The sequence below is a fragment of the Brachyhypopomus gauderio genome, unplaced genomic scaffold (assembly GCF_052324685.1).
Source record: "Brachyhypopomus gauderio isolate BG-103 unplaced genomic scaffold, BGAUD_0.2 sc60, whole genome shotgun sequence".
Lineage (NCBI taxonomy): Eukaryota > Metazoa > Chordata > Actinopteri > Gymnotiformes > Hypopomidae > Brachyhypopomus > Brachyhypopomus gauderio.
In genome coordinates, this window is record NW_027506881.1 from 2336819 (window position 1) to 2363532 (window position 26714).

General features: G+C 43.8%; 1 protein-coding gene across 6 annotated transcripts in view; it reads left to right on the forward strand.

The window, feature by feature from the left end:
- disp1 (dispatched homolog 1 (Drosophila)) overlaps positions 1–26714 on the forward strand; it is a 56257-nt gene that overhangs the window by 15665 nt on the left and 13878 nt on the right. For 2 of the 6 annotated variants that reach the window (XM_076988237.1, XM_076988234.1), the window contains exon 2: positions 22868–23374. In XM_076988237.1, the coding sequence (XP_076844352.1) occupies positions 22872–23374 (503 nt within the window). In that variant the 5' untranslated portion in view covers positions 22868–22871. Of the gene's footprint in view, positions 1–20806; positions 21351–21767; positions 21819–22867; positions 23375–26714 lie in introns of those variants that run through there. The other 4 variants (XM_076988238.1, XM_076988233.1, XM_076988236.1 and 1 more) reach the window with 4 other exon arrangements.

The window sequence follows — 26714 nt, forward strand, 5'->3', positions numbered from 1 at the left end:
TTTCCAGTTCATAATTTAGTGCTTGCTGTTCTCTGTAGTTTGAAACGTTGGTTATTTTAAGGTAAATTTAACAGTTATGCTATACTTAACATTGCTGATCAGTCTGTTTATCATTAATTGTATAGGCAGTATATACTAAAGCCGTAAAGCAAGGAATTTGTCTTTTGAAATTCTATGAGCCTGAAAGTCTTCTTTAGAAATTACTACTGTTAGTCCAAACAGACTTCACACATGTAGTTGGCATACCCCATTCTGTGTACAAAACATTCTGGGCTAGAATGCATGTGAACGGCCTTAATATACCTTAAGGATAAAAAACTCTTGGGAGACTGCGAAGAGGACAAATGGAATATATTACCACAACAGGATTTGCCAACTTTGGACAGAAACATAGAAACATAGAAAACGTGGTCTATATCATTGGTGAATTCCATTAGAGTTGCACTGGTTGCACCACTACAGTGCTGTCCTTTGTCCTTTGTTTTGACCTTAGCCCTGACGTTTCCTCCTGTCAAACCCTAGTAATGTGACTGTTCTGTAATGTGGACCACATGTTGCATCATTATTTGCAGATGAGAAAAATCTAAATGTAACTGTAATGTAAACGTAATTGTAGTTTCACTTTAATTTTATGAAACCAAAAGTAAAATATCATAGTGAAACCCAAACATTTAGTATAAATGATCAATTTTCTCCCAATCCATTTTTCTCTCTCTCTCTCTCTCTCTCTCTCTCTCTCTCTCTCTCTCTCTCTCTCTCTCTCTCTCTCTCTCTCTCTCATTTATTATTATTGGTGTGCTTAGAATCTTATTGAAATTTTTTTCTAGGATGAATTCTGTGAACAAATGCAAAGCACGTGACTTTGTAAGTCTCTGTGGATAAGAGCAATTGCTAAATTGAAAAAATGTAAATATAAAGTAAGGCATTTAAATAGAAGCATGCAATGGTGATTTCATCTCAAACTATTTATTGAACCAAAAGCCAACAGCAATGGTGTGTGAACCCCAACAAAGAAGATCTCAATATCTCAAAAGTCTCAATATCTTGTCACGTGGCCTTGAGCATCAATTACATCAATTACTGACGCTGTTCCCAAATTGGTGTATTGTCTGCTGAGACATCTCACTCTTCTTGAAGGTCCCTCAGGTCATTGAGGTTCTGGGGTTCAGAGTTTGAGCCTCTACACGGTGACTCAGCAGATCCTGCTGGTTTTCTATGTGATTCAGGTCTGGAGAAGGTGCAGGTCACTCCATTTGAGGAACCCCAGTATCCAGCAGCCGTTCTCTAATGATGTGACCTCTGTCACGGAGGAGCCGTGACGCTTACGCAAGCACACAACACCCAGCCATTCAGCTGCCCTCCACCACCATATGTACAATACAAGTATGGACATTGGTTTCATGATAGTCTAAGTTGATAACCAAATGAAGACACAATGATTTATGACATAACTTTTTATTGAGTAATATTTATCAGCTTACCAAGGGAGAACCTGCACAGAAAATGCAAAAGTTATATAATGTCTGTAATGAAATGTGGGAATTTTATTTGAGTAATTAAACTAATGAAAACATTTACCAGTGATTGTATGCAGAGGAAGGCAGTAGGGGTGGGAATCGTTTACTATCTCACGATTCGATTCCGATTTTGGGGGCCACGATTCAATTAAAAAATCTATTTTCGATTCAAAACAATTTTCGATTCAACGATTCAACGATTTGATTTATAAAAATGTCTCAGAATCAGAAAAAGTTTTATTGCCATTGTCAATGAACAGGGTTCGCAGACTAGGAATTTGTTTTGTCATTAAGGTGCAACAAAAAACAAGTAATAATAAGGGAATATAAATAGAATGAATAAAGTGAATAAAAGATGAATAAAAGTACAAAGGGCATAAAAATACAGGGGCAGAATGTGCAACAACAGTACTATGTACAGCAGTGCATGTGGAGTAGTGCATGTGGAATAGTGCATTCCAAGTAAAGTGACGAAGGCAGGTTGTGCGGGATAAGTAACATGATTATGTGCTGTTCTTGAGTCCAATGGCAGAGGGAAAGAAACTATTCTTGTGGCGGGAGGTTCTGGTCCGAATGGACCGGAGCCTCCTGCCCGAGGGGAGTGGATCGAATAGTCCGTGTGCGGGGTGAGAAGGATCTGCTATGATCTGATCCACTCTCCCCACAGTCCTGGAGACATACAGTTCTTGGAGAGATGGGAGGCTGCAGCCTATCACCTTCTCCGCGGAGCGCACGATGCGCTGCAGCCTTTGTCTGTCCCTGGCAGCGGCCCCGGTTTACCACACCGTGATGGAGGAGCTGAGGATGGACTCAATGATGGCCGTGTAGAACTGTACCATCAGCTGGGCCGGCAGTTTGGCTTTCCTCAGCTGCCGCAGAAAGTACATTCTCTGCTGGGCCTTCTTGATGAGGGAGCTGATGTTCGGCTCCCACTTGAGGTCCTGGGTGATGGTGGTACCAAGGAACCGGTAATAGTCCACAGTGGTGATGGGGGTGTCGGTAAGGATGAGTGGGGACAGGGGGCTTGTGGCTTTCCTGAAGTCCACAATCATCTCCACTGTCTTCTGTGCGTTGAGCACCAAGTTGCTGTTGCTGCACCAGGTCATCAGCTGGTCCACCTCCATCCTGTAGGCAGACTCATCACCGTCAGAGATGAGTCCAATGAGGGTGGTGTCGTCCGCAAACGTAATCAATTTGACAGAGTCATGGATGGAGGTGCAGCAGTTTGTATACAGCAGGGGTCACCAACGTGAGATTCCAACGTGGGTCACCAGCCCTGGGGAGATCCTGTGCTTAAAGTCTGCGTGTTCGAGACAGTCTTCCCCAGCTGTACTCACTGACTTCGGTCCGTGAGGAAGTCTGTGATCCACCTGCAGGTGGAGTCGGGCACATTAAGCAGAGAGAGCTTGTCCTGAAGCAGAGTGGGAAGGATAGTGTTGAATGCAGAGCTGAAATCCACAAACAGGATCCTAACGTAGGTTCCTGGGGAGTCCAGCTGCTGCAGGATGAAGTGGAGGGCCAGGTTTATGGCATCATCTACGGACCTGTTGATGGACTTGAGGTGGGATAATACCAGACGTTCAAAGGACTTCAAAGTCAATCAATCAATCAAAGTTTATTTGTATAGCGCTTTTAACAACTCAAGTTGTCGCAAAGCAGCTTTACAGGGTTTACAAGGTTAACAATACTATGGGTCCAGAACCCTAATGAGCAAGCCAAAGGCGACAGTGGCGAGGAAAAACTCCCTATGATGGTGGGGAATAGGAAGAAACCTCGGGAGAACCAAGACTCAAAAGGGAACCCATCCTCCATTGGGCGGCCCGTTAACACACAAATACACAAGTCACACATAATTCACACAATCAGACTAGGTAAAAGGTAGAATTGAAAGTTCTGGGTTTTGATATTGTCACTGTAAATGTCTGTTGATGAATGCCAGGCTTTCATTCCGTGTCGGAGCAGTGATGCTGGTATTGTAGGCTCCGACTGCAGTGTTACTCCCCAGGTGAACCCCGGTATCAGCACATCCACCGGCAGCCAGACCATCCCCCAGGTGCCTGCAGGTGCCTGTATCCAATAGTCTTGGGTAGAGCCATGCAAGAAGATAGATAATACAGACTGAGTGGACATGAATTTAAACCACCATTGATTTAAATGTACGTAGCTCACGTGCCAGTGATCAGCATGTGGCTCCGGCAGACTAATCTATAGAGGGATAACTAAAGGGAGAGGTTCAGAGGTGACCACAGGCATGAGGGCTCACTGAGACATTGCTTTCCAGTCAAGTCATAGTCACAAATAGAGTGATGCCAAGACACAGCTGGATGACAGCATCAACATCTCAGATCACCAGAAATCTCAACGTCTGGGGGCCCCCAAGCCCCTACACCTTACAAGGGGAATATCAGCCCAATTGCTTCTAACAGCTTTAGGCCCAAGAATCAGTACCTCAGTCTTGTCAGAATTTAGTTTAAGAAAATTAGACGCCATCCAGTTTTTAATATCCTGGACGCAGTTCTCAATCTTGAGAGTTGTGGTGGTATCATCTGGATTAGAAGATATATACAACCGAGTATCATCTGCGTAGCAATGGAAGCTAATACCATGCCTACGAATGATAGTGCCCAGTGGTAGCATATATAATGAGAATAATATGGGGCCCAGTACAGATCCTTGTGGGACACCATACTTTACTTTAGAATGCTCAGAGCATTCATTATTTACTAGCACAAATTGGTAACGATCTGTCAGGTAGGACCTGAACCAGGAGAGTGCTTGACCTCTTATGCCAATGAGTGTCTCCAGTCTATTAAGTAGAATATTGTGATCAATGGTGTCAAAAGCAGCACTGAGGTCTAGCAGTATGAGAAACGAAATGTGTCCTTTATCAGAGGATATTAAGAGATCATTCAGTACTTTAGTTAGTGCTGTTTCAGTGCTGTTTCAGCTCTAAATCCAGACTGAAATAACTCTAAGACATGTTCTGTCTGTAAGAAGGAAGAGAGTTGTGAAGAAACTACTTTCTCTAAAATTTTGGATATGAATGACAGATTAGAAATTGGCCTATAGTTGGACAGTTCTTGGGGGTTAAGACCAGGTTTTTTAATTAGCGGCTTGATGACTGCAAGTTTAAATGAACTGGGAACGTAGCCCAGGCTCAGAGAATAATTTATTATAGTAAGCAACGGTTCTACATTGCTGTGCAGTAATTCTTTAAGTAGATGGGTTGGTACAGCATCTAGTATGCATGTGGAGGGTTTAGCAGATTTCACCAGTGAAATAAGCTCCTCACGACCAATTGGGGAGAAGGACTCTAACAGGGCATCAGAGCTGACCAGACAGCTGTCAAGGTGCATTGGCATGTTGACAGGCTCTGAGATAGCACTACTAATGTTTTCCCTAATTTTATCAATCTTATCATTAAAGAATTTCATAAAATTGTTACTGCTACACTCTAGTGGAATAAGAGAATTGTTTTGTTCATGACTCCTCGTAAGGCTGGAAACAGTTTTAAAAAGGAGTCCTGAATTGTTTTTATGTTTTTCTATTAAGGCCGATAAGTATAAGGACTTTGCCATATGGAGGGCATGCTTATATTAAATAAGGCTGCTTTTCCATGATAGTCTATACACTTCTAACTTCATATTTCGCCATTTACGTTCCAGGATCCGTGCGGCTCGTTTGAGGCTACACGTGTGCTCATTGTACCATGGCGCTATTCTTCTCTCCGTGGCTCTCTTATATCGTAGTGGTGCAACTTTGTCTAAAGCTGTACGAAGGGAAGTCTCGACGTGCTCGGTGAAATGCTCTAGTCCTTCCGGAGCTACAAGTGGATCAGTGTTTGTCAGACCCGGTAAAATATCAGTGAGCGCGGCTATGGTGCTGGGTGTTATAGCTCGTTTAATTTGATAGCGGGGTGGCCGATGAACACAGTCAGTTAAACACAACTCGTATGTTATGAGGCTGTGGTCAGAAACAGCCTCACTCTGAGGAAGAATTGCTAAACTGGATATGTCAATACCAAATGACAAGACCAAGTCTAAAGTATGACTACAGTTATGCGTAGGACCCACCACATTCTGAGTGATACCCATTGAATCAAGAATTGCTTGAAAATTAATGCTAAAAGAGTCACACCGATTTTCAAAATGGATATTAAAATCACCCACTATAATCACCTTATCGGCTGATAGCACTACATGAGACAGGAAGTCTGAAAACTCCTGCAAGAACTCAGAGTATGAACCAGGGGGGCAGTAAATAGTAATTAACATAAACGACTGTGACACTTTGTTGCTTGTTAAATTTGAAACATTTGATACAGTGAGGATGAGGTGTTCAAAAGAATTAAACTTGAAGCCAAATTTTTGAGAAATGCCTATATCAGAGTCATATATTGTGGCGACCCCACCTCCTCGACCATTTGGACGGGGGTTATGGACATATCTATAGCCAGAGGGAGAAGCTTCATTTAGGGCCATATAGTCGTCTGGTCGGGTCCAGGTTTCCGTCAAGCAAAGCATGCATAGATCATGATCGGTAATAGGGATGCAAATTATCGATTAATTCATTAATCGTTAGTTGATTGATCTTATCGATCGACTTTCGATTAATCGATAAGCGGCGTTTTCCACCTGAATTTCAGTGTTTCAATAGGGCTTTTAAAAATATTAGCTAAATATACTGCTCAAAAAAATTAAGGGAACACTAAAATAACACATCCTAGATCTCAATAAAAATCTTTGAAATCAGTTGAAAATCTCTCATTTCTACCCGTTGTCGGTTCCATTTGCACAAGAGCAGTTGAAATTGATTCACAATCAGTGTTGTTTCCTATCTGAACACGAAGTGTGGATGACTTGGAGTTACATTGTGTTGTTTAAGTGTTCCCTTTATTTTTTGAGCAGTGTAGTTAAAACACTTTGGTCAAAAAGTATATATTATATTATGATAATTATATTGTATTATATGATATATTGCTCATGTAATTATGCATTAGGAATTTTTTATGGTATAACAAAATACATTCTTTCATTTAAAAAAGGAATAAATTAAGGACTGGCTCCGTTCTTGCATTTGAAACATTAGACATTTTTAAAAATGTAAAAAAAAAAATTTAAAGAAGAAATTAAATAGAGAGCCAAACAGAATATTATTGAGCCCATGTTTGGACAATGTTTCTAGCTTTGTAGTGAACACATGCTGTAACGCGACCGGAGAGTGCCCAAGTTTCCACAACATCATTGAGCTTGTCAGTTAAACTGTCAGCGGCGTGTCTATCCGACATGTTCGTCGTAATCGACACTGCAGATTTTAGCTGCCAGTTCTCGTCAGTGTAGTGGCACGTCACGGTAATGTAACTTTCTGTTGTTAGAGTCGTCCAACAATCTGTTGTAAGGGCTACAGCAGTAGTGGTAGCTAGCTTTGTTTTAGCTCACTCTTCATTTTTCATAGCGAGCTTCGAAAACGCTCGCCTTCCCAGTGTAGCTGTGATTTTAGGTTGACCAGGTGCACTGGTGATATGCAGGACAGCTGCATGCACGGTGTTCAAATGATAATTGAGTGAGCTAGTGGAACTGTTGTACTTCAATACCGCATTACACAGAGAACATTTGACTTCTTAGCCTAAATTAACAATGTTGAAATTGTAGCGACTACTACTCCTCGCAGCGAGTTCCCTAACAGACAGGCACTTGGCCCTTTAAGTGACACTGGGAGAGCGGCGCCTGCGCGCGCCAGGGGAGGGGAAGAGAACAGTGCTATCGTTTGAGTTGCGTGGAAAATAAAGTTTCCCTCCTCGGGATTTTCTGGATTACGCAGTTTCTGCCTCGTTTCCCGAACCCGCTTCAAAATGGTCCCACACCGCACGTCTTTTCGCCCGCTTCATTTTGTTTTCCACTCTGGTCTTTCGCGACACGTGTTCACCTCTCGTTCTTACACTCTGTTCAAGTTACTACAGGAGCGCTCTCTAACGATTAATCGTGATTAATACATTTTGATCGAGTAACGTCTTAATCGACAATTAATCGAAAGTCGATTAATCATTTGCATCCCTAATCGGTAATCATTTCATTAACAAGCAAATGCTTTAGATGACAGGGATCTAATATTTAGTAGTCCTAGTTTCAGATTTAAACTGCTCTCTGAGGGAGCATAGTTGAATTTAACATTTGATTAAATTTTGTCTACTAACTTTACGAGAATTATTTTTTGGTACTCGAGGAACAGACACAGTTTCAATCTGGTGTGACCTAGGTGACGTCTCTTTGCAGCTCGCAGACAGTCGGTTTAGCCTGTTTGTCTGCTGCCTGGCCTCGGCTCTGGTTTGTCAATCCCCATTAACTACACCTACACTACCACTATTAAGCCTAGCAGATATGCTACGAGAAATGAGAGCAGCACCCTCCCAAGAGAGGTGAATGCCGTCTCGCTTCAAAAGGCCAGGCCTGCCCTCAAAACGTGTCCAATTATCTATATAACCCACTTTGTTATCTGAGCACCATTTAGACATCCAGCGGTGTAACGCCCATAACCTGCTGTAGGTTTCAGCGCCACGCCGAACTGGAATGGGACCAGAGCATATTACGGCATCTGACATCGTCCCCGCTAACTCGCACACCTCTTTAACATTATCCTTGGTGATCTCAGACTGTCTCAATCCCACATCATTGGTGCCGACGTGTATAACTATCTTAGAATATTTACGTTTAGCCAGCACCTTTAAATTAGCCCTGATGTCAGGCGCTCTAGCCCCCGGGATACACTTGACTATGGCCGCTGGTGTCTCTAAACTAGTCGCTACGTTCACGTGTCTGAGCTGTGAATCTCCTATCACCAGAGCTCTTTTAACAGGTCGCTCAGTCGGTGTATTACTGAGTGGGGCAAACCTGTTTGACACGGCAACCTGAGAAGGACGGTGCTCAGCCCTACGGTTATGCCGCCGAGACGTCACCCATTCGCCCCGCTGCGAGGGCTCTAATGCCGGAGCTGAGGGCTCGCTAGCTACAGCTGTGCAACTTCATGACTACGGACGTCAGGGCCACAGGCCTGTAGTCATTAAGTCCTGTGGCGTGTGGTTTCTTGGGGACAGGGACGATGATGGAGGACTTGAAACAGGCTGGGACATGGCATGACTCCAGGGAAGAGTTGAAGATTCCCGTGAAGACTGGAGCCAGCTCATTAGCACAGTGTCTCAAGGTGGCAGAGGACACAGAGTCAGGGCCCGAAGCCTTGTGTGGATTAAGCCTCTTAAACAGCCTGTTCACATCCCCCTCCTGAACTGAGAGGGCAGCAGGGGCAGGTGGGCAATCCAGAGTGATTGAGTGTATTGTGGTGTGGGGGAAGGAGGATGGAGGGTGTGAATCCATGACTAGAAGGCAGCCATGTTGTCTTGTTGAGAAAAAGAATGGGTTCTGTAGAGAGCTTTTATTGGTTGGGTTTCCCGCCAAAAATCCAGGAAGTGACATCACACCACTCTGGGCTAGGACTATAAATGGCCTGATGTGAATTGTTTGGGAAGTGAGGTTTTTCTGTGGTGGGAGAGCAGGTAATGCTAAAAGTAGAAATCATCTGGATGATTGAACTGACAATTGATTTGAGTCTTTTGTGAACTATCACATTTTGTTTTTTGTATGTCTTAGTTTGTTCCTGTAAATAGATTTCTTGCCTCTATATGGGGATTAAATAAACGCCACTACTTCTTTACACCCTACTTGAATCAGACCCTGTGACTCTCAAAGCAATGCTCCGTAAATTCATTTCATAGACTGGCACTGACTGGGACCAGTGGCTTCCCTACCTTCTCTTTGCATATAGGGAGGTGCCACAGGCATCTACAGGATTTTCCCCCTTCGAGTTGCTGTATGGACGTCATATAAGGGGCCCATTAGACCTTGTGAAAGAACAGTGGGAGGAGCCTAAGTCCACCGGAGAGAATGTGGTGGCATATGTGATAAAGATGAGAGAGAAGCTGGAGGAGATGACAGCACTGGCCCAGGATCATCTGTGGAAGGCACAGTGCAGCCAAAGAACCTGGTATGACCGGAAGGTTCACATGCGAGAGTTCAAACCAGGACAAGAGGTGTTACTGCTTCTACCTACTAGAGACAGTAAGCTACTGGCAAGATGGCATGGACCGTACAAAACCACTAAAAAGGTTGGTCCAGTAACATATGAAGTCAGAAGTTTCACATCAACCTTCTGAAAGAATATCACAGAGGGACTGAAACAGTTCAGCAACTCATGGTAAGGGTAGTGAGAGAAGAGGAAGAGCTTGTCTCTGTCTCACTTGTCGACAGAGCAACAAGAGCAGGTGGAGGATCTTCTAGACCCAGCACTCTTCACAGAGAAGCCTGGACATACCACAATGGTCCAACACAACATCCATCTGAAGGAGAACACACCAGCTCGTCAGAAGTGCTACAGAGTTCCAGAGAGGCTGTTACCAGTGTTGCAGGATGAGCTCAAAACAATGAAAGAGATGGGCGTGATTGAACCCTCGAGTAGTGAGTGGTGCAGCCCGATAGTGCTGGTACCAAAAAAGGATGGAACAGTGCGGTTCTGCATTGACTTCAGGCTGGTCAACACTCTGTCCAAGTTTGACCCATACCCAATGCCACGAGTGGATGACATGGTTGAAAGACTGGGTAGAGCCAATCACTACAATTGACCTGAGTAAAGGATACTGGCAGGTGCCGCTATCACCAGAGTCAAGAGAGATAACTGCGTTTAAAACACCATATGATGTGACCTGCATGAGCTGGAGCATGATGAAATATGGCCTGTGTTGTTCATACAGAGGCACAGTGACTGGATTAAAGATGTTATTCAAGTATTATGGGTTTGTCAAAGTGTAGAGCAGTTCTGTATTGGCTAGACACACCTGCCCACACATTTACATTTACGGCATTTAGCAGACGCTCTTATCCAGAGCAACTTACAAAAGTGCTAAGTGTTTAGTCACAATATGCATCTCTATCTAGTATAAATAGGTTTAAGTCCAAACTACTCGAGCTCAAGCACTGCCATAAACAGTTGCCAGTGCTGATACCTAGAAAGAAGACAACAAAATATAAGATTAGACACAGAGCAATACCCAGCAAGACTGAAATACCTACAAGACTACATGCAGTATGAGTGCAATAATTAGCAAGTGTTCCCGGAGATAAAGTTCAATTACGATTTATACCAATGCTTCAGTAGATTAGTGCTTATAAGACCATCACCATCACCACCACCACCACCACCACCAGAGGTGGGTAGAGTATTCAAATATTTTACTCAAGTAAAAGTACTGTTACTTGAACCAAATGTTACTCAAGTAAAAGTATGCATCCAAAAATTTACTTGAGTAAAAGTAAAAAAGTACTTTGATTAAAAGTTACTCAAGTAGTGAGTAAATGCATGAGTACTGTCTCGTGTCAAAAAATGACATCATGGGAAATTGAATGACTGGAAACAATGACTTTTAATGATAAAAATAATTCATTATAAATAAATATAATATATAAAAATTATTTATTATAAATAGTATGTATTTTTGTTTGTTCCTAATTATTAAGCCTGTGTAACTTTAATGTGTTCCACAAAGGCACTAACTGATGAGACTGTCAGCCAATACATGTAGCTACAAATTGACGCCAACTGAATAAATGTGTAGCAAATTTAATCATCATATATTGCTAGTGTGTACACTCGGAGTGAGAACTGGTAGTATTGCACTGCGTTACATTTAATAATTACATCATACAAACGTTATGCCTCAGAGCTATAACATTACACAAAATTATACATACGGCAAACTTATCGCAAATTATCAAATTTGATGTTGAGTTCTTGTAGGCTGAAATGTCCACTCATTTGGCAGACATAACTGACAACCGCATTATATAACTGTCCTTTTTATGTGAGGCCAGGGATGCTCGGTAGGTTTTTCTGTCACCATACTTTCTTGCTACCGGTGGAGAAAGTGTGTGTATGTGATCACGTGACTGACCGGCTTCATTTGATTGGTCACTCATACTCAGGTGATGAGACGTTGGTCAGTCTTTTTACTGAAAAGATGAACTATTTACAAAACGAAAGTAACGGTAGCGCGCGGCGCAAATCCGATTGTAACGGAGTAAAAGTCGCGTTTTTCTTAGCACATATTTACTCAAGTAAAAGTAGAAGTCTTTCATATTAAAACTACTCTTACAAGTACATTTTTGTCCAAAAAGCTACTTGAGTAAATGTAACGGAGTAAATGTAACGCGTTCCTACCCACCTCTGGCCACCATCACCACCATCACCACCAAAGGCTCGTCTGGTGACAACAGTGACTGATGCACAGCGCCTCCTTGACGTCTACAACATCGTTGGCGGCATCATTTCTGCTCAGAGTGAATTGACTTCCATCAGTGAACAGCACTGAGGTTCACTGGACCCTCGCCCAGCGTAGATGCTCCCTGGTCCATGCAGGACGATGACGCCTGTCTGCTGGTGTGATGCAGGTTGTCTAGCACACAGACTGCTCCGATGTAAACCGTTTAGATTGGTCTGACGTGACACTTGGGTGCCCTTCAATGTGCTTGAAGTTGTGTGGCATTCATCATCCGGTTCTGCAGGGCACAGTCCACAATGAAGTGGTCATCAGTGTGGGATGTGGCCACACACACTTTTACACCTTCCTGTGACTCTTCCAGTCTCTGTATCTCTGTTTCAACCTGCTGATGACACACTGTGACACTAAACTCCGTGGTCACTTCTGTCTGAGAATATGCTGTTTGACACCTGGTGAAGGTGAGGTGCTGTTGATTAAGTGTTTGCTTCATCTTGGTCTTCTTGGCATAATGAGGACTGTTTCTAATCTACCAATTCTGTTTGAGCCAGAACATGTATTGGTCGAGTCATAGAACACCTGCTGTGAATTAACATCACTTGAACTTTGAGTGAAAGTATTCTTTGGTCAGATGAAAGAAAAATGGAGATGAAAATGATTGTGTAATTCAGAAAACAGCCGATCCACTACTTTGATGTGGTAGTAGATCTGAAATGTTAGAGGGATAGAGTGTTTAAGGTTAGGGTGAGAGACTGCGACACTATCTCTCACCCTTTGCTTTTCCTTTTCTATCTCAGTTTGAGTTTTTTACACTCTGCATTTTTATGCAGCGTTTTCATGAGCAATTAACTTGTTTTTGGTGCTAAAGCAAGTCATGCTCGTGTCAGATGACTGAGTTTTTATTAAAGTGACGCATCTTTCTTCCACAGCTGAAGTATTTCTCCTCTAATTGGACAGGTGTACCACAGGCTAGAGGCCTGAACATGCAGAACAGATGACAGGTCTGATTTCCTAAATCAAAATATCTAAGCAAACATGTGTGTTGACCATTTAGCCTGAGCAGGTGATTATAATCAGTGGCATTATGGCATGCTCACATATCCAGAGGGCATCATACCCTTTAATCAGTTTCAGTTGTTAAACGTAATGGTCACCTCAGGCTTAATGAGAGGATCGAGAAATAAATTTTTGACTCATCCTTACCAGATTTCAAACATATTGAGTCACACTGTGGTATTGGGGGGGGGGGTTAAAGACTGGATTGCAGCCAGATGCTACAGAAGTTCAGTATTCTGCAACAAGTTGCTCTTTAGCCTAATCTGGGGGATTGGGGGGGGGGGGGTGTTTTATGAGTGAATTCATAGGATTCTGCATCCTGGAGTTTGGTGCCAGGAAGGAGAAATGTGTCCCTGACCTCTCATTACAAAAAGGGTTCCCTCATCCTTCCAGTCTAAAGCTGGGAAGAACAAATATTTAGCAGCCTCATAACAAAGACTGACTGAGCACTGAATAGGACACTAAGTGCATTTCATTCATGAGTGCTTCAAAAGCAGAATCACTCTGCCCCCCTCCCCCAAAAAGTTCAAAATCGTGTACTTACAAAGTTGAATCTGAGAAATCTGTGTGTTGTTGCCGTCATGACGGGGTTTCGTTAGAGATGTGCTAAAGAGGCACTCAAACACACTTTGTTTAGACCTCAGTAGTGTTTGAAAACCTGCTAAAGATAATTATAGTTATTCACATTCTTTCATCTCTTCACATGGTGGTGCTCACTCAGTTGTCTGGAGCATTTCTGCCTTTATGAACAGTAGGAAGTAACATCAAATGTTTTTCTTTCACTGTTTCACTAAAGTCTACTTAGCTATAGTATCATCATTGACTTATTTAAGTGTGTAAAGTGTTACCATAATATTTATTGGAGTGGAATGACTGGGTGTTCACAACTGACCCCTTCTGACCGCATTGGCTTGCTCATTGGGGGCTAGGACTCGACACTTGTAAAGCTGCTTTGTGACAACAACTGTTGTAAAAAGCGCTATATAAATAAAATTTGATTGATTGTTTGATTGATTGATTGATTGTTGAACTGTTAGCTGGTTATTGAACAGGGCACATTTATCAATGTAGGTATCAAGGTAGGGGTAATTCTAGGGTTATGGCCAGGGTTAGGTTGGGGTAGGGGTAATTTTAGGGTTATGGTCAGGGTTAGGTTGGGGTAGGTGTAGTTTTAGGGTTATGGCCAGGGTTAGGTAGGGGTAATTTTAGGGTTATGGTCAGGGTTAGGTTGGGGTAGGTGTAGTTTTAGGGTTATAGCCAGGGTTAGGTTGGGGTAGGTGTAGTTTTAGGGTTATGGCCAGGGTTCGGTTGGGGTAGGGGTAATTTTAGGGTTATGGTCAGGGTTAGGTTGGGGTTTAGGGATAGGTTTATGGCCAGATTTAAACCTTAAAAAACTGATGGCCATCAAATATAGAAATAAAAAACCTGCTTAAGGCAACTTATTTTTTATTAACTAATTTCACTAATTTTCAATTTACCACTGCAGTACTTGAAATTATTTAATTAATTTTTTTATTTAATTTAATTTTTTTTTATTTTATTTAATGAACGTGTCTTACCTTTAATGCAAAGTTTGTTTTAAGTGGTGCAAAGATAATAGATATAGGTAAATCCATAGACTAATTTATAGTTTATATTATATATAAACTAATTATATTTATATATTATATATAAACTAATATTTAGTTTATAATCTAGATGTGGGGCAGTCATGGCCTGGCGGTTAGGGAACTGGACTTGTGACCGGAGGGTCGTGGGTTCGATTCCCAGACAGGCCATGACTGGGGTGCCCTTGAGCAAGGCACCTAACCCCAACTGCTCCCCGGGCGCCGGGCTAGGGCTGCCCACCGCTCTGGGCACGTGTGATCCACAGCCCCTAGTAATCACTAGTGTGTGTGTGTGTTCTGACTGCACAGATGGGTTAAAAGCGGAGGACAAATTTCGATTGGGGTGTAAAAATCACAATTGACAAAATATGGCACATTTCATTTTCACATTTCATTTCAGATATTTTCGATAGTACATTTCTAAATTGGAAAGTAAGATTGATATTCAGATTGTGGATCATGATTGAGTGTTAAAAGGTGATGTGGATTTAGGGGATGAATGTAGCTGGTATTGCTGTGTCTACTGTATTTACATGTTGAATGTCTTGTTTTTTTGATGGAATGCCAAATACCCTCTGGCATCTCTCCCGCACCAAAGCGTTCTTAAGATCTCTAGTTAAACCTAAATTACATGAGTCTTAGACATTAATTGTGTTTCATTACGTATCCCTTTATGATATGTCATTGGTAACCAGCCAAGTAAGTGCTCTACATAACTTAAGTATATTTACTGATTATTGCTCATGCGCTAACATCACGTAACAAAATGTCTTCTCACTGCATTAATGAGTTAAAGTAATGAAGGCGAAGTCCGTTGTTAGACTGTCGCCCCCCCTCTGTAATCTTGTTCAGTGTTCTGCATGTTGAACAGCTGTTGGCATACTGCGTCCCACAGGGGGTGTGACACCGGCCAGACCCTCCATCCCTACCCGGGTCCTCTTAGTGAAGGACTCTTCATTAAAATTGGCCCTTGTGCCCCCAGCCCATCACACACGCACACAACAGCCTGTGTGTCCTGGACCTGCTGGGTGAGAAGGCACAGAGTGATGATTGTGTTGGCTCGAAGAAAGAAAGAAAAAAAAAAACCAAGAAGAAAACTGCGCCCCCCGCAGGCCTCTGGTTGTAACAGTGCGGGTGCTGTAGAATTTAGCTTTAATTTGAGAGTTCATCATCCACATTCTGCCTGTGTGACAGAAGTCCTCTATTTAGCAGTTTGTGTTTGAAAAATTCCTTTTTAATGTTAGAGTAAAATTGTCCCTTCACACACAGTTTTGATTTTCACCTGTAGGTTATTTTGAATTATTAGAGATATACAGTAGTCTCGGAGGTGTACAGTAGTATGTAGTATGTATTAGAGGTGTACAGTAGTATCCATAATTTGGAGCATTACTGAGATTTTTACCATTTCTTGGATAAACTTTCATTTTATGAATTTATATGTTGATAATACCAAACAATTTTTGGCACATTATATTGATCAGAATGTTTTTTATTGAATATATTAAAAATGGAAGATATATTTTTAATTTAGTGTTAAAAATAACCTAACCTAAGCCCAATTATAATTATATAATAATTTTATAATTTTGTAAGCTTTCTTAGTCATTGCATGGAGAATCGAAAAAGTGCTGTTTAAGCCTGTCTAACCCCTAACCTAACCACTAACACTAAACCTAACCTAATCCTAATCCCTAACACTAACCTAACCCCTAACCACTAACCCTAACCGCAATGTTTTCACATCAACATGCTAATTTTGTGTGATTGTCTTTCACTGTAGTCTGGATATGGAACAGCTTTTCCCCTGTCTGTCCACCCTGTCTGTCCACCCTGTCTGTCCACCCTACCTAGTGAACTCTGCAGAGCCAGTGGCACCAGGAAAAATTTTACATGCACTCTTCAAAAGTCTAGAGCCCTGTGTTTGATGGCCACATTCCCATTCTCAGTCCTGCTCTGTCACATGTACTCCCAGTCTCCACCCAGCCACGCCCAACTCTCCTCCCCCTCACTGCCACGCCCAACTCCCCTCCCCCTCACTGCCACGCCCAACTCTCCTCCCCCTCACTGCCACGCCCAACTCTCCTCCCCCTCACTGCCACGCCCACGGACGTCATTTGGGGGGGGGAGATGTCCCCTCCAATTTTTCAAAAGCCGGTTTTGGTCCCCCCCAGTTTTTACGGTTAAAACCAAATATTTAAATAGGGACGAGGAAAAATCCCTATTTAAATATTTGGGAGGAAAAATCCCTATTTAAATATTACAGGAAAAATTTTACATGCACTCTTCAAAAGTCTAGAGCCCTGTGTTTGATGGCCACATTCCCATTCTCAGTCCTGCTCTGTCACATGTACTCCCAGTCTCCACCCAGCCACGCCCAACTCTCCTCCCCCTCACTGCCACGCCCAACTCCCCTCCCCCTCACTGCCACGCCCAACTCCCCTCCCCCTCACTGCCACGCCCAACTCCCCTCCCCCTCACTGCCACGCCCAACTCCCCTCCCCCTCACTGCCACGCCCAACTCCCCTCCCCCTCACTGCCACGCCCAACTCCCCTCCCCCTCACTGCCACGCCCAACTCCCCTCCCCCTCACTGCCACGCCCAACTCCCCTCCCCCTCACTGCCACGCCCAACTCTCCTCCCCCTCACTGCCACGCCCAACTCCCCTCCCCCTCACTGCCACGCCCAACTCCCCTCCCCCTCACTGCCACGCCCAACTCCCCTCCCCCTCACTGCCACGCCCAACTCTCCTCCCCCTCACTGCCACGCCCAACTCTCCTCCCCCTCACTGCCACGCCCAACTCCCCTCCCCCTCACTGCCACGCCCAACTCTCCTCCCCCTCACTGCCACGCCCAACTCTCCTCCCCCTCACTGCCACGCCCAACTCCCCTCCCCCTCACTGCCACGCCCAACTCCCCTCCCCCTCACTGCCACGCCCAACTCTCCTCCCCCTCACTGCCACGCCCAACTCTCCTCCCCCTCACTGCCACGCCCAACTCTCCTCCCCTTCACTGCCACGCCCAACTCCCCTCCCCCTCACTGCCACGCCCAACTCCCCTCCCCTTCACTGCCACGCCCAACTCTCCTCCCCTTGACTGCCACGCCCACCTCCCCTCCCCCTCACTGCCACGCCCAACTCCCCTCCCCTTCACTGCCACGCCCACCTCCCCTCCCCCTCACTGCCACGCCCACCTCCCCTCCCCCTCACTGCCACACTCAAGACGGGAACAGGCTGGGATTCCTGGGCCCCTCTGTTTGTTGATCTCCAGCCAGGTCTCAGATAGATTCTGGATGGTCAGTGTAGTGTTTGGGCACTTCCTCAAAGGCTGAGCTGAATTGTTGAACAAACGCTAAAACTGGGCTGAAAGAGATGGCCCCACCCAGATTCCCTCCTCTCCAACCCTGCCTGACTGCTCTGTCTGTCCTATTTCTACCATTTTGGCGGGTCCAAGATCAAACAGGACATGCGTCTTGTGTGCCCCTGGGTTGGAGGGAGCTCTCTATATTACTGAACAGGCCATTTTTTTGTGGTAGGCATTATTAAAATTAAAGTATTTCGGCTGTGTTTGGACATTTCTATTTTGTGAATGAATATAGTTGTGAATGAACGATAGTTGTGCATACAGTGACTCCACGTTCATTACTGTTCATCTGTTCATCACTGTTGGTGAACGTCCAGATGCCATCAGGCACCACATGTACTCCAGTATCATCAACTCCAGTATATGATTGTACATTAGACATATTTACATCTGCATATTTACATATTTATATGTACATTAGACATATTTACATCTGCATATTTACATATTTATATGTACATTAGACATATTTACATCTGCTTTTTGTTAATTCATTTTTCTCCTCAGAATTATCAGTTATTAACTATAAAGCAGAGGTCACTAACAGACGGACGCAGTCCTGTCCGGACCCAAACGCAGTCCTGTCCGGACCCAATCTCATTCCTGATTAACTCTGCAAATTTCTATTTCCGTGGTCCGCAACCAATGGACCTTGGTCCGGATACGTACCCAAATGCCATCCCATTAAAAATATTTTTTAACGAGAATTAATTTTAAACCGGAGCATCAGAGCTATCTGCCAAATTTGGCCTGCAGAAAAATATAGTTGATTAGCTCTGCTATAAAGCATATACCGGCAGCATATGGTGTAACAGCAACTATGTCCTGAGTTTCTTCATCCTGCAAATAATGTAATTATTTAGTTTTGAAGATCAGCTACAGAGACTGATGTTTCATATATTGTCCTAAAAATGTGGGTCTTTATCTTTATAACCTTTATAAGGAAATGTACATTTAAAACAACTAGTGTGGTATTGAAAAGAGAAACGCCTCTTAAGGACAACAGATTTCTGTTTATTAATTACTGATTTAAATTGCCTCTGTGCTGTACTCAGTCACCATAACTTCCACTTCCACTGTTCCCTGTGCAGTCATGTGTGGAACTTGATGACTAGCATGGCTAGCATAACTGGGCTAGCATGGCCCAGCCTGGGGTTGTCTGTCTTCACCCCAGAGAAGCGTTGCAGTGATTTGGTTACCCAGTTATTCTAAAAATGCAGACACGGAAGTCACAAAGCAACATCTTATGGAAAGTCCCCCCCCCCCTTTCTCATTTAGTAACAACATTTAGTTTCAACATCTGTACACTTTAGGCAGTATGTAGGCCTAATGCATTTTCAAAATGCTTCTTCCATATCTCCACTCTGCAGATCTCAGAAGGAGAACCCTTAGTCCTAATTCTTTTTAAACTTTGCTTTAGTGTTGCTGGTTGACCCTGTCAGACTGATGAGAATCAGAATCAGAAATACTTTATTGATCACAGGGGGAAATTGCACTTATTACAGTAGCAACCTATATAGGCATAAGCACTCCAAAGAAGTAATTACAGCAAGAAAGAAATCTAAAAATATAAGAACTTATAATACAATTAAAGAATAAATAAAAAATAATTTATAAAATTATATTACAAAATATAAAATATTACTGTTACTGAAAGGGGGCTTTCATCCCCTTACAGGACCCTGTCCACTGGGACTTTGATTAGGGCCTTCACCCCCTTACAGAACCCTGTCCACTGGGGCTTTGATTAGGGCATTCACCCCCTTACAGAACCCCGTCCATGGGGGCTCCTTGTTCATTTGGAGAGTCCTTCCTCAACCCTAATGGCCATGTTGCATATTTGATTCTAATTTGTTGTTGTTGATATATGGCAAGCCATTCCTATGTCATATATACATTTTTGAAAATTGTTCATTCAAATAAAACTATTGTCGTTTCTATAAGATACAGTGCAGCAAACCAAACTGGACGTCACACAACATCCTTTAGTACAGAAAGTAATATTTAGGTTGTTCCAAAGTAGAAGATAATTTTCATGTCACAATGTTAATCAAATGAATCTCAACCTGTAATAATGCACTTTTTAGTCAATACATATTTATTACTGAAATGTGCCTTATTTGTCAATTGTGATTTTTCACCACAATCAAAATTTGTCCTCCGCATTTACCCATTTGTGCAGTTAACACACACACACACTAGTGATTACTAGGGGGCTGTAGTGCACACACACACACACACACACACTAGTGATTACTAGGGGTCTGTGGATCACACGTGCCCAGAGCGGTGGGCAGCCCTATCCCGGCGCCCGGGGAGCAGTTGGGGTTAGGTGCCTTACTCAAGGGCACCTCAGTCATGGCCTCAGGTCTGGGAATCGAACCCACGACCCTCCGGTCACAAGACCAGTTCCCTACCACCAGACCATGACTGACTGCCCTAGGACTCTTTTCAAGTCCTGTTTGTTCCTGTGGCATTTTTGTACAAACCCTTATCAACCCATTTATATTAAAAGTTAATATAAGGGCAAGAAACCTAGTTAGCAAAATTCTATAACAAGAATTTGGGCTAACATATGTTCAGTTAAGTTTTTGAACATGTTACTCAAAACCAGTGCAAACATTGTGAAATTGTTCATATGTAATTATTAAATGAATCCATCAGTACTATTTGATCTGGCCCAGACACCGACAAACTCAAATAACTTGAAGAGAATGTAAGAGGAAAACAGTAGTGAAATCTCAACAAAGGAACAATCTATCCACAGTACTTTAATTTACTTTGAACTATATATAATTTGGACAAGCCCAGTCCCTCTTAAAAGACAAACCAGAAAATGTATGTCGGACGTTTTTGTTAAGGACCTCTGTCCAAAACGGAATATTCCTATGCAATCCTTATATATTACATCGCAGTTTGTACTAACTCCGTATGTGGGTGTATAAATGTAAAATGGTCCAGCTGCTCCAGAGCCGCTCTAGATGAACGGAAGTTCAGACCTCCGCGGAACTGTAGCGGCTGTCGTCCAATCAAATGCCGGCGGCGGGGGCTTCTCTCCCGGGGAAGGTTGTCGGGGCTCTTCGCGCTGCGCCTGGTTCACTACTCGACCTTCTCAAGAAAAGTCTGCGCTTCGTGCTGCGTTTCTTTTGACTGTTGCGGATGTGGAATTTATCGCAAAAGTGGCGGATATAGATACAGGCGGAGAATCGCAGGAAAAACACTCCCAACCGACGGAAACGCTGTGAGTTTGTGGGCAGCACAGATCCAGGCACAGCGGAGCGACTCCTCACGATCGTCGTTGTTCTCAGAAAATGTGGAGAAACGTGTTTATATCTTGGAGCTAAACGTTCAAGTGCGATAGAAAAGCGCTGGGGAGACGAGTCTGTCCAACGGAGGGTAGATGTGTGGCTTTAGGAAGTTTGTGTAAGTTTTGTGTAAGTTTAGTTCAATCTCGTCCAGATCGGGTTGGTAAACACGTATCAAACAGTTAAGGTCCGTCTTCACACACGATTATTATGATGAAAACTCACTTTCAAACGTTATCTATATCTACATATCTATATTGAAATAGTAGTTCAGTGTGTCGTATCAATAAGTTACACATGTTCGTAATGTTTGTTTTTTCGTAACTTTTTACTTTCCACTATGGGATGTAATGTGGAATGTGCAGCGAGTTCTCATTAGATAAGGAGCAGCTCCCTTCAGCTCGTCTGGTCTTCCCACCGGATACTTATTTTTTATATTGCCTGGGTTTCCAAAATTACTGTCTAGTTTTAATTAAAGGGATGTGGTTATAACTCCTGCCAAGGAGCTGGCTGCCTTATTCTTAATTTCACTATAGTAAATATAGAATGAATATTACTGTTTCCAGCCTGTTTATGGTCATTCTTGTTTGTCTTTATATTTTAGGTGGATTTTTTCTTTACTTTAGAGTTGTCCTCTGCATTTTTCTACATCATGGTGTGTTGCTTTTGTTAAGTATTTGGGAGCTCTCTTTTCCCTGTTTTTGCTGAGCAGGTTTAATCATATATATATATATATATATATATATATATATATATATATATATACCGATATCCTAGTGTGTGTGTGTGTGTGTGTGTGTGTGTGTGTGTGTGTATAGGATATCGGTTCATTTATTTGTGCCTCTTTAACGCTACCTTCTTCTTTGCCGCAGCGATGTGTGTTAGCTGGGGATGTTTTTAGAGGCAGTTGTTTTCCTGTCTCAGTAGTGATGCTGTCACTCAAGTTTCAGCTATGGTCATATTCACAGTAGAGCACATGTAGCCCCACCACCTTAAAGAAATGCGAACACATCCAGTTTTGTTTGTTTAAGAAGGTATTTTGGATTATAGGTGTACCGCATATACGCAAGCTGGTCAGCATGGAGCAGCCTGCTTGCCTCTTTATCAAATAAAAGCTTCATACACTGCAGAGAGCTCTAGATGTTGTGGAAACGTTTGAGAGTTTGAGTCTGTGTTGCTGGGTCTTCTGCTATATATATATATATATATATATATATATATATATATATATATATATTAGTTCCCCAGATGTTACTGCTTTAATACAAAAAATTGAAATCAAGAAATGTATATTTAAAAACATTTAAATATGTTCAGGTAACTTAACATTTACAATCTACATGACACTTTTCCCTCCCTCAAAACTACTGCTGCCCAACAAATTTGTTAATCATTAACTGTAATAATTTAATATGGAAATATGTAATATTGATATTTTTCCTTGCAAGGTGAGTACAGGGCCCTACTAAACATATTTACAGTGATATATATATATATATATATATATATATATATATATATATATACACACGTACAGAGAAATAAACAGACATCTTTCTGTTAGCTCAGTCTGGATCTGCTCCCAGTCTCTTCCACCATTGGGCCTTTTGTTTGTAGTAACTAATGAACTGTTTCCACTTAAGGTTGCATGTTGTTTTCTGTGAGAAGTTCTGCATGACTGACGTGTTTCTCCTGTGTGTTCAGGGTCATGGCTATGTGTGAGGCTCCATCTGACCTTCTGCCACACGGTGGTGTGTGTGTGTCTGGGCCTCCACCCTCCTCTGCCATCGACTTCACTAGCTGTGCTGCTGACGCTGCCCTAGATGCGGATGGGGAAGAGGAACTGGGACCCATATTTCCCAGTATGGTGCCTCCACAGACCAAAGAGCCGATGTCGTCAGCGCTGACAGGGCACAACGGTGGCATCAAGCAAAATGGCTCCCTCCTCCCACCATCCTGCTCTTCCTCATCCTCATCCTTGGCATCTTCGTCACACATCTCGGACCGTCCGAGGCTGGTCAAGCTACTTCCCCATTCTCTCCCGGCCTCGTGTGTCCACTGCAGCGGGACCCAGCAGGATGGAGGCCTCTTCCAGGGGCCCCTGCCTTCGAGGGCCCACATGGGCTCCTGCTGTGTGCAGGGTGCCCCCAGTTTCATGCACCACTGCTGGCAGGAGCACTTCCAGAACCAGCCCAACATGGCCACACTAAGGTAACGGGTCTCTGGTTCACTCAGACCATTTCCAGCCGCTTTGTCTTGATAACTGAAAAGATAAAGACACACAGGATCATGTTAAATATTAATTACATCTCCATCACTCGTCGTTTTGCTTGATTAAGAGGGAGAAGAGTGTGAGCCCTGACCTACACAACCATCAAGTTAATCAGTCCCCCTGTGAACCATTCTCTTGATTCAACATTCACATGCCTGCAAGTTGGTCGCATCATTCATCTTGGCCTGCGTGTTGGTTGATGTTTTAAGACTGATGTATGCACACACGTTTATTCAAGGCTGTACTACCAGACCCTGAAGCACCTGCCATGCAGCAGTCTAACATTCACACACCAAACAGAGCAAGATGGAGTTTCTGCCAGCACCTCTCTGTTGTCTGAGCCTCTGCTTCACCTTTCCACCTCTGCTCCACCTCTGTTCCTCTGCTCCACCTCTGTTCCTCTGCTCCACCTCTGTTCCTCTGCTCCACCTCTGTTCCTCTGCTCCACCTCTGTTCCTCTGCCCCACCTCTGTTCCTCTGCCCCACCTCTGTTCCTCTGCCCCACCTCTGTTCCTCTGCCCCACCTCTGTTCCTCTGCCCCACCTCTGTTCCTCTGCCCCACCTCTGTTCCTCTGCCCCACCTCTGTTCCTCTGCTCCACCTCTGTTCCTCTGCTCCACCTCTGTTCCTCTGCTCCACCTCTGTTCCTCTGCTCCACCTCTGTTCCTCTGCTCCACCTCTGTTCCTCTGCCCCACCTCTGTTCCTCTGCCCCACCTCTGTTCCTCTGCCCCACCTCTGTTCCTCTGCCCCACCTCTGTTCCTCTGCCCCACCTCTGTTCCTCTGCTCCACCTCTGTTCCTCTGCCCCACCTCTGTTCCTCTGCCCCACCTCTGTTCCTCTGCCCCACCTCTGTTCCTCTGCTCCACCTCTGTTCCTCTGCTCCACCTCTGTTCCTCTGCTCCACCTCTGTTCCTCTGCCCCACCTCTGTTCCTCTGCCCCACCTCTGTTCCTCTGCCCCACCTCTGTTCCTCTGCCCCACCTCTGTTCCTCTGCCCCACCTCTGTTCCTCTGCTCCACCTCTGTTCCTCTGCCCCACCTCTGTTCCTCTGCCCCACCTCTGTTCCTCTGCCCCACCTCTGTTCCTCTGCTCCACCTCTGTTCCTCTGCTCCACCTCTGTGCTTTTGCTTCTCTTCTTTGCCTTTTTCTGACCTTTTTTTTCTTCGGTTTTTTGGAGCTCATAAATGTAACTGTCAACATTTTACAACCCAGAATCAAATGAGTTCACTCTAGAAAGGGACAAACGTGTCTGCTGTAAGGAGTGTTGAGAATGTGCAGCCAGTGTTCAGAGACGTCTCTGTGACAGCTGCAAGCCCTGACCAGCCAGGCTGCCGCAAAATGCTCTTTGTGCTCTGGGTTTCATGGTGTCAGGTTGAGAGTCTTTAGTATCAGAAGCAACTGCTGTTCCTCTCTCAGTTGGACCGCTTCATCCTAATGCGTGGTCAGCAGCAGTGTAATTCACATGCCTGGCTCATCCTGGTTATTCGTTATTGTCTGTTGGAATTTCCCTTTTATGGTTAATTAATGCATCAGCGATTTTCAGCACTATTCCCTGTTCATGTTTAGACGCGCCTCTTTTGGAGTGAGAGGTGTATTTAGGACAAAGGTGTGTTTTGAAGAAAGCAAGCCCCATGGTGGTGTTAGCTTTGAGCTTTTTGCCTTAGGTAGTTAAGGGTTTAGCTATAAATGCCAAAAGGTGTGTGTAAGCAGTACACACTAGACCACAGTGGGCTGATGATAACCTGCCCAGCGTATCGTATAGTGCGTCTGAGAGGAAGGAGCACATTCCGAGGTGCCCAGTGAAGATCAAAGATCCTCATTCTGTTAAAGATGGATCAAAGGCCGAGTCTGAACATGACTCTGGCATTACTTCAATCCTCAGAAAACTTGTGGCATGGATCCCTCTCTCTCTCTCTGTCTCTCTCTCTCTCTCTCTCTCTGTCTGTGTCTGTCTGTCTGTGTCTGTCTGTCTCTCCCTCTCTCTCTGTCTCTCTCTCTCTCTCTGTCTGTGTCTGTCTGTCTGTCTCTCTCTCTCTGTGTCTTTTTACCTTTAACCTCATAAGGTTGGAGGGATAAGTGGACAGTTGCATTATATTATCTTGTATGAGTTTGTCCTCTTGTAAAAATGTTGCAGCATATACAACTAGGCCTCCCTGACTTCTTCCTCAGTGGATTATGTCAGCAGGTGGTGTTTCCTGTGTCCACTCTGTCTCTCACCTGCTGTCTCAGGCTTCTCATTTTTGCACTTTTATTTCTTTACTTTCTTGGTTTTTTTCCGGTTCTTTTTCATGCACTCTGTGACCTTGTCAACCCTCTCAAATCATCTCCTGCCTCTTCCCTTTCCCTGGGGAGCACATGTGAACTTGGTTACTTTCAGCACTTCATAAGCCACGTGTCCCGCGGAGACACCTGGGAGATGTGAAGATGCTGTCTGGCAGAGCACTTGTGCCTGAGCTTACGAACACCACAACTGGATACTGTAACCTAACGTGACCTAAAGAATCATAAGCAGTTGTGAAGATAGTGTGAGCAGATATGAGTGAGCTGGTGTTTGTGTTGGTTCATATGTGCTGGGAATCTTCCATTAGATGTTTATCAATATTTCCTGAGTCAGACCAAGGGCACGTTCATGTTTGATGGGATGGATGTGAAATCTCGGCCAATGTGGAGCATTCTGAAGTTTGTATGCAAACAGTGTGAGACGCACCCTGGGTGTATTACACTGTGTGTTTGCCCCTGTCTGAACATGCGTGAGCTCAAGGCTTGTTTGTCTCTTTTACTTACTGGAACTAAAGTTCACTCTTCCTTCCTTCTTTGTCCTCATTTTGTGTGATTCAGACCTTTCTTCTCCTCTTGTGTCTGCTTTAGACATTTTTCTTTAGAGTCAGGTTTATCACTATTATTTCTGTATATCTCTATTCATTATCTGTAATCAGCATGCAGTCATTCACTCTAAGTGCTGTTTCTTCCTGTGAGTGTAGTGCAGTTTATCAGCTGTGAGTGGGAGGGGCCCTCAGTGGAAATAGTGAACAGCAGGATGTGGGTCTGTGGGAGGGGCTTCAGCACTGGTGAACAGCAGGATGTGGGTCTGTGGGAGGGGCTTCAGCACTGGTGAACAGCAGGATGTGGGTCTGTGGGAGGGGCTTCAGCACTAATGAAATTGGGATGCAGTTGATGTTTCGCAGCTGCTTAGTAAACTGAAATGTAATGTTCAGCTACAGCCTTATTACTCCATGCGTACCTGTCCGTACCTGACCCTACCTGTCCGTACCTGAACAGA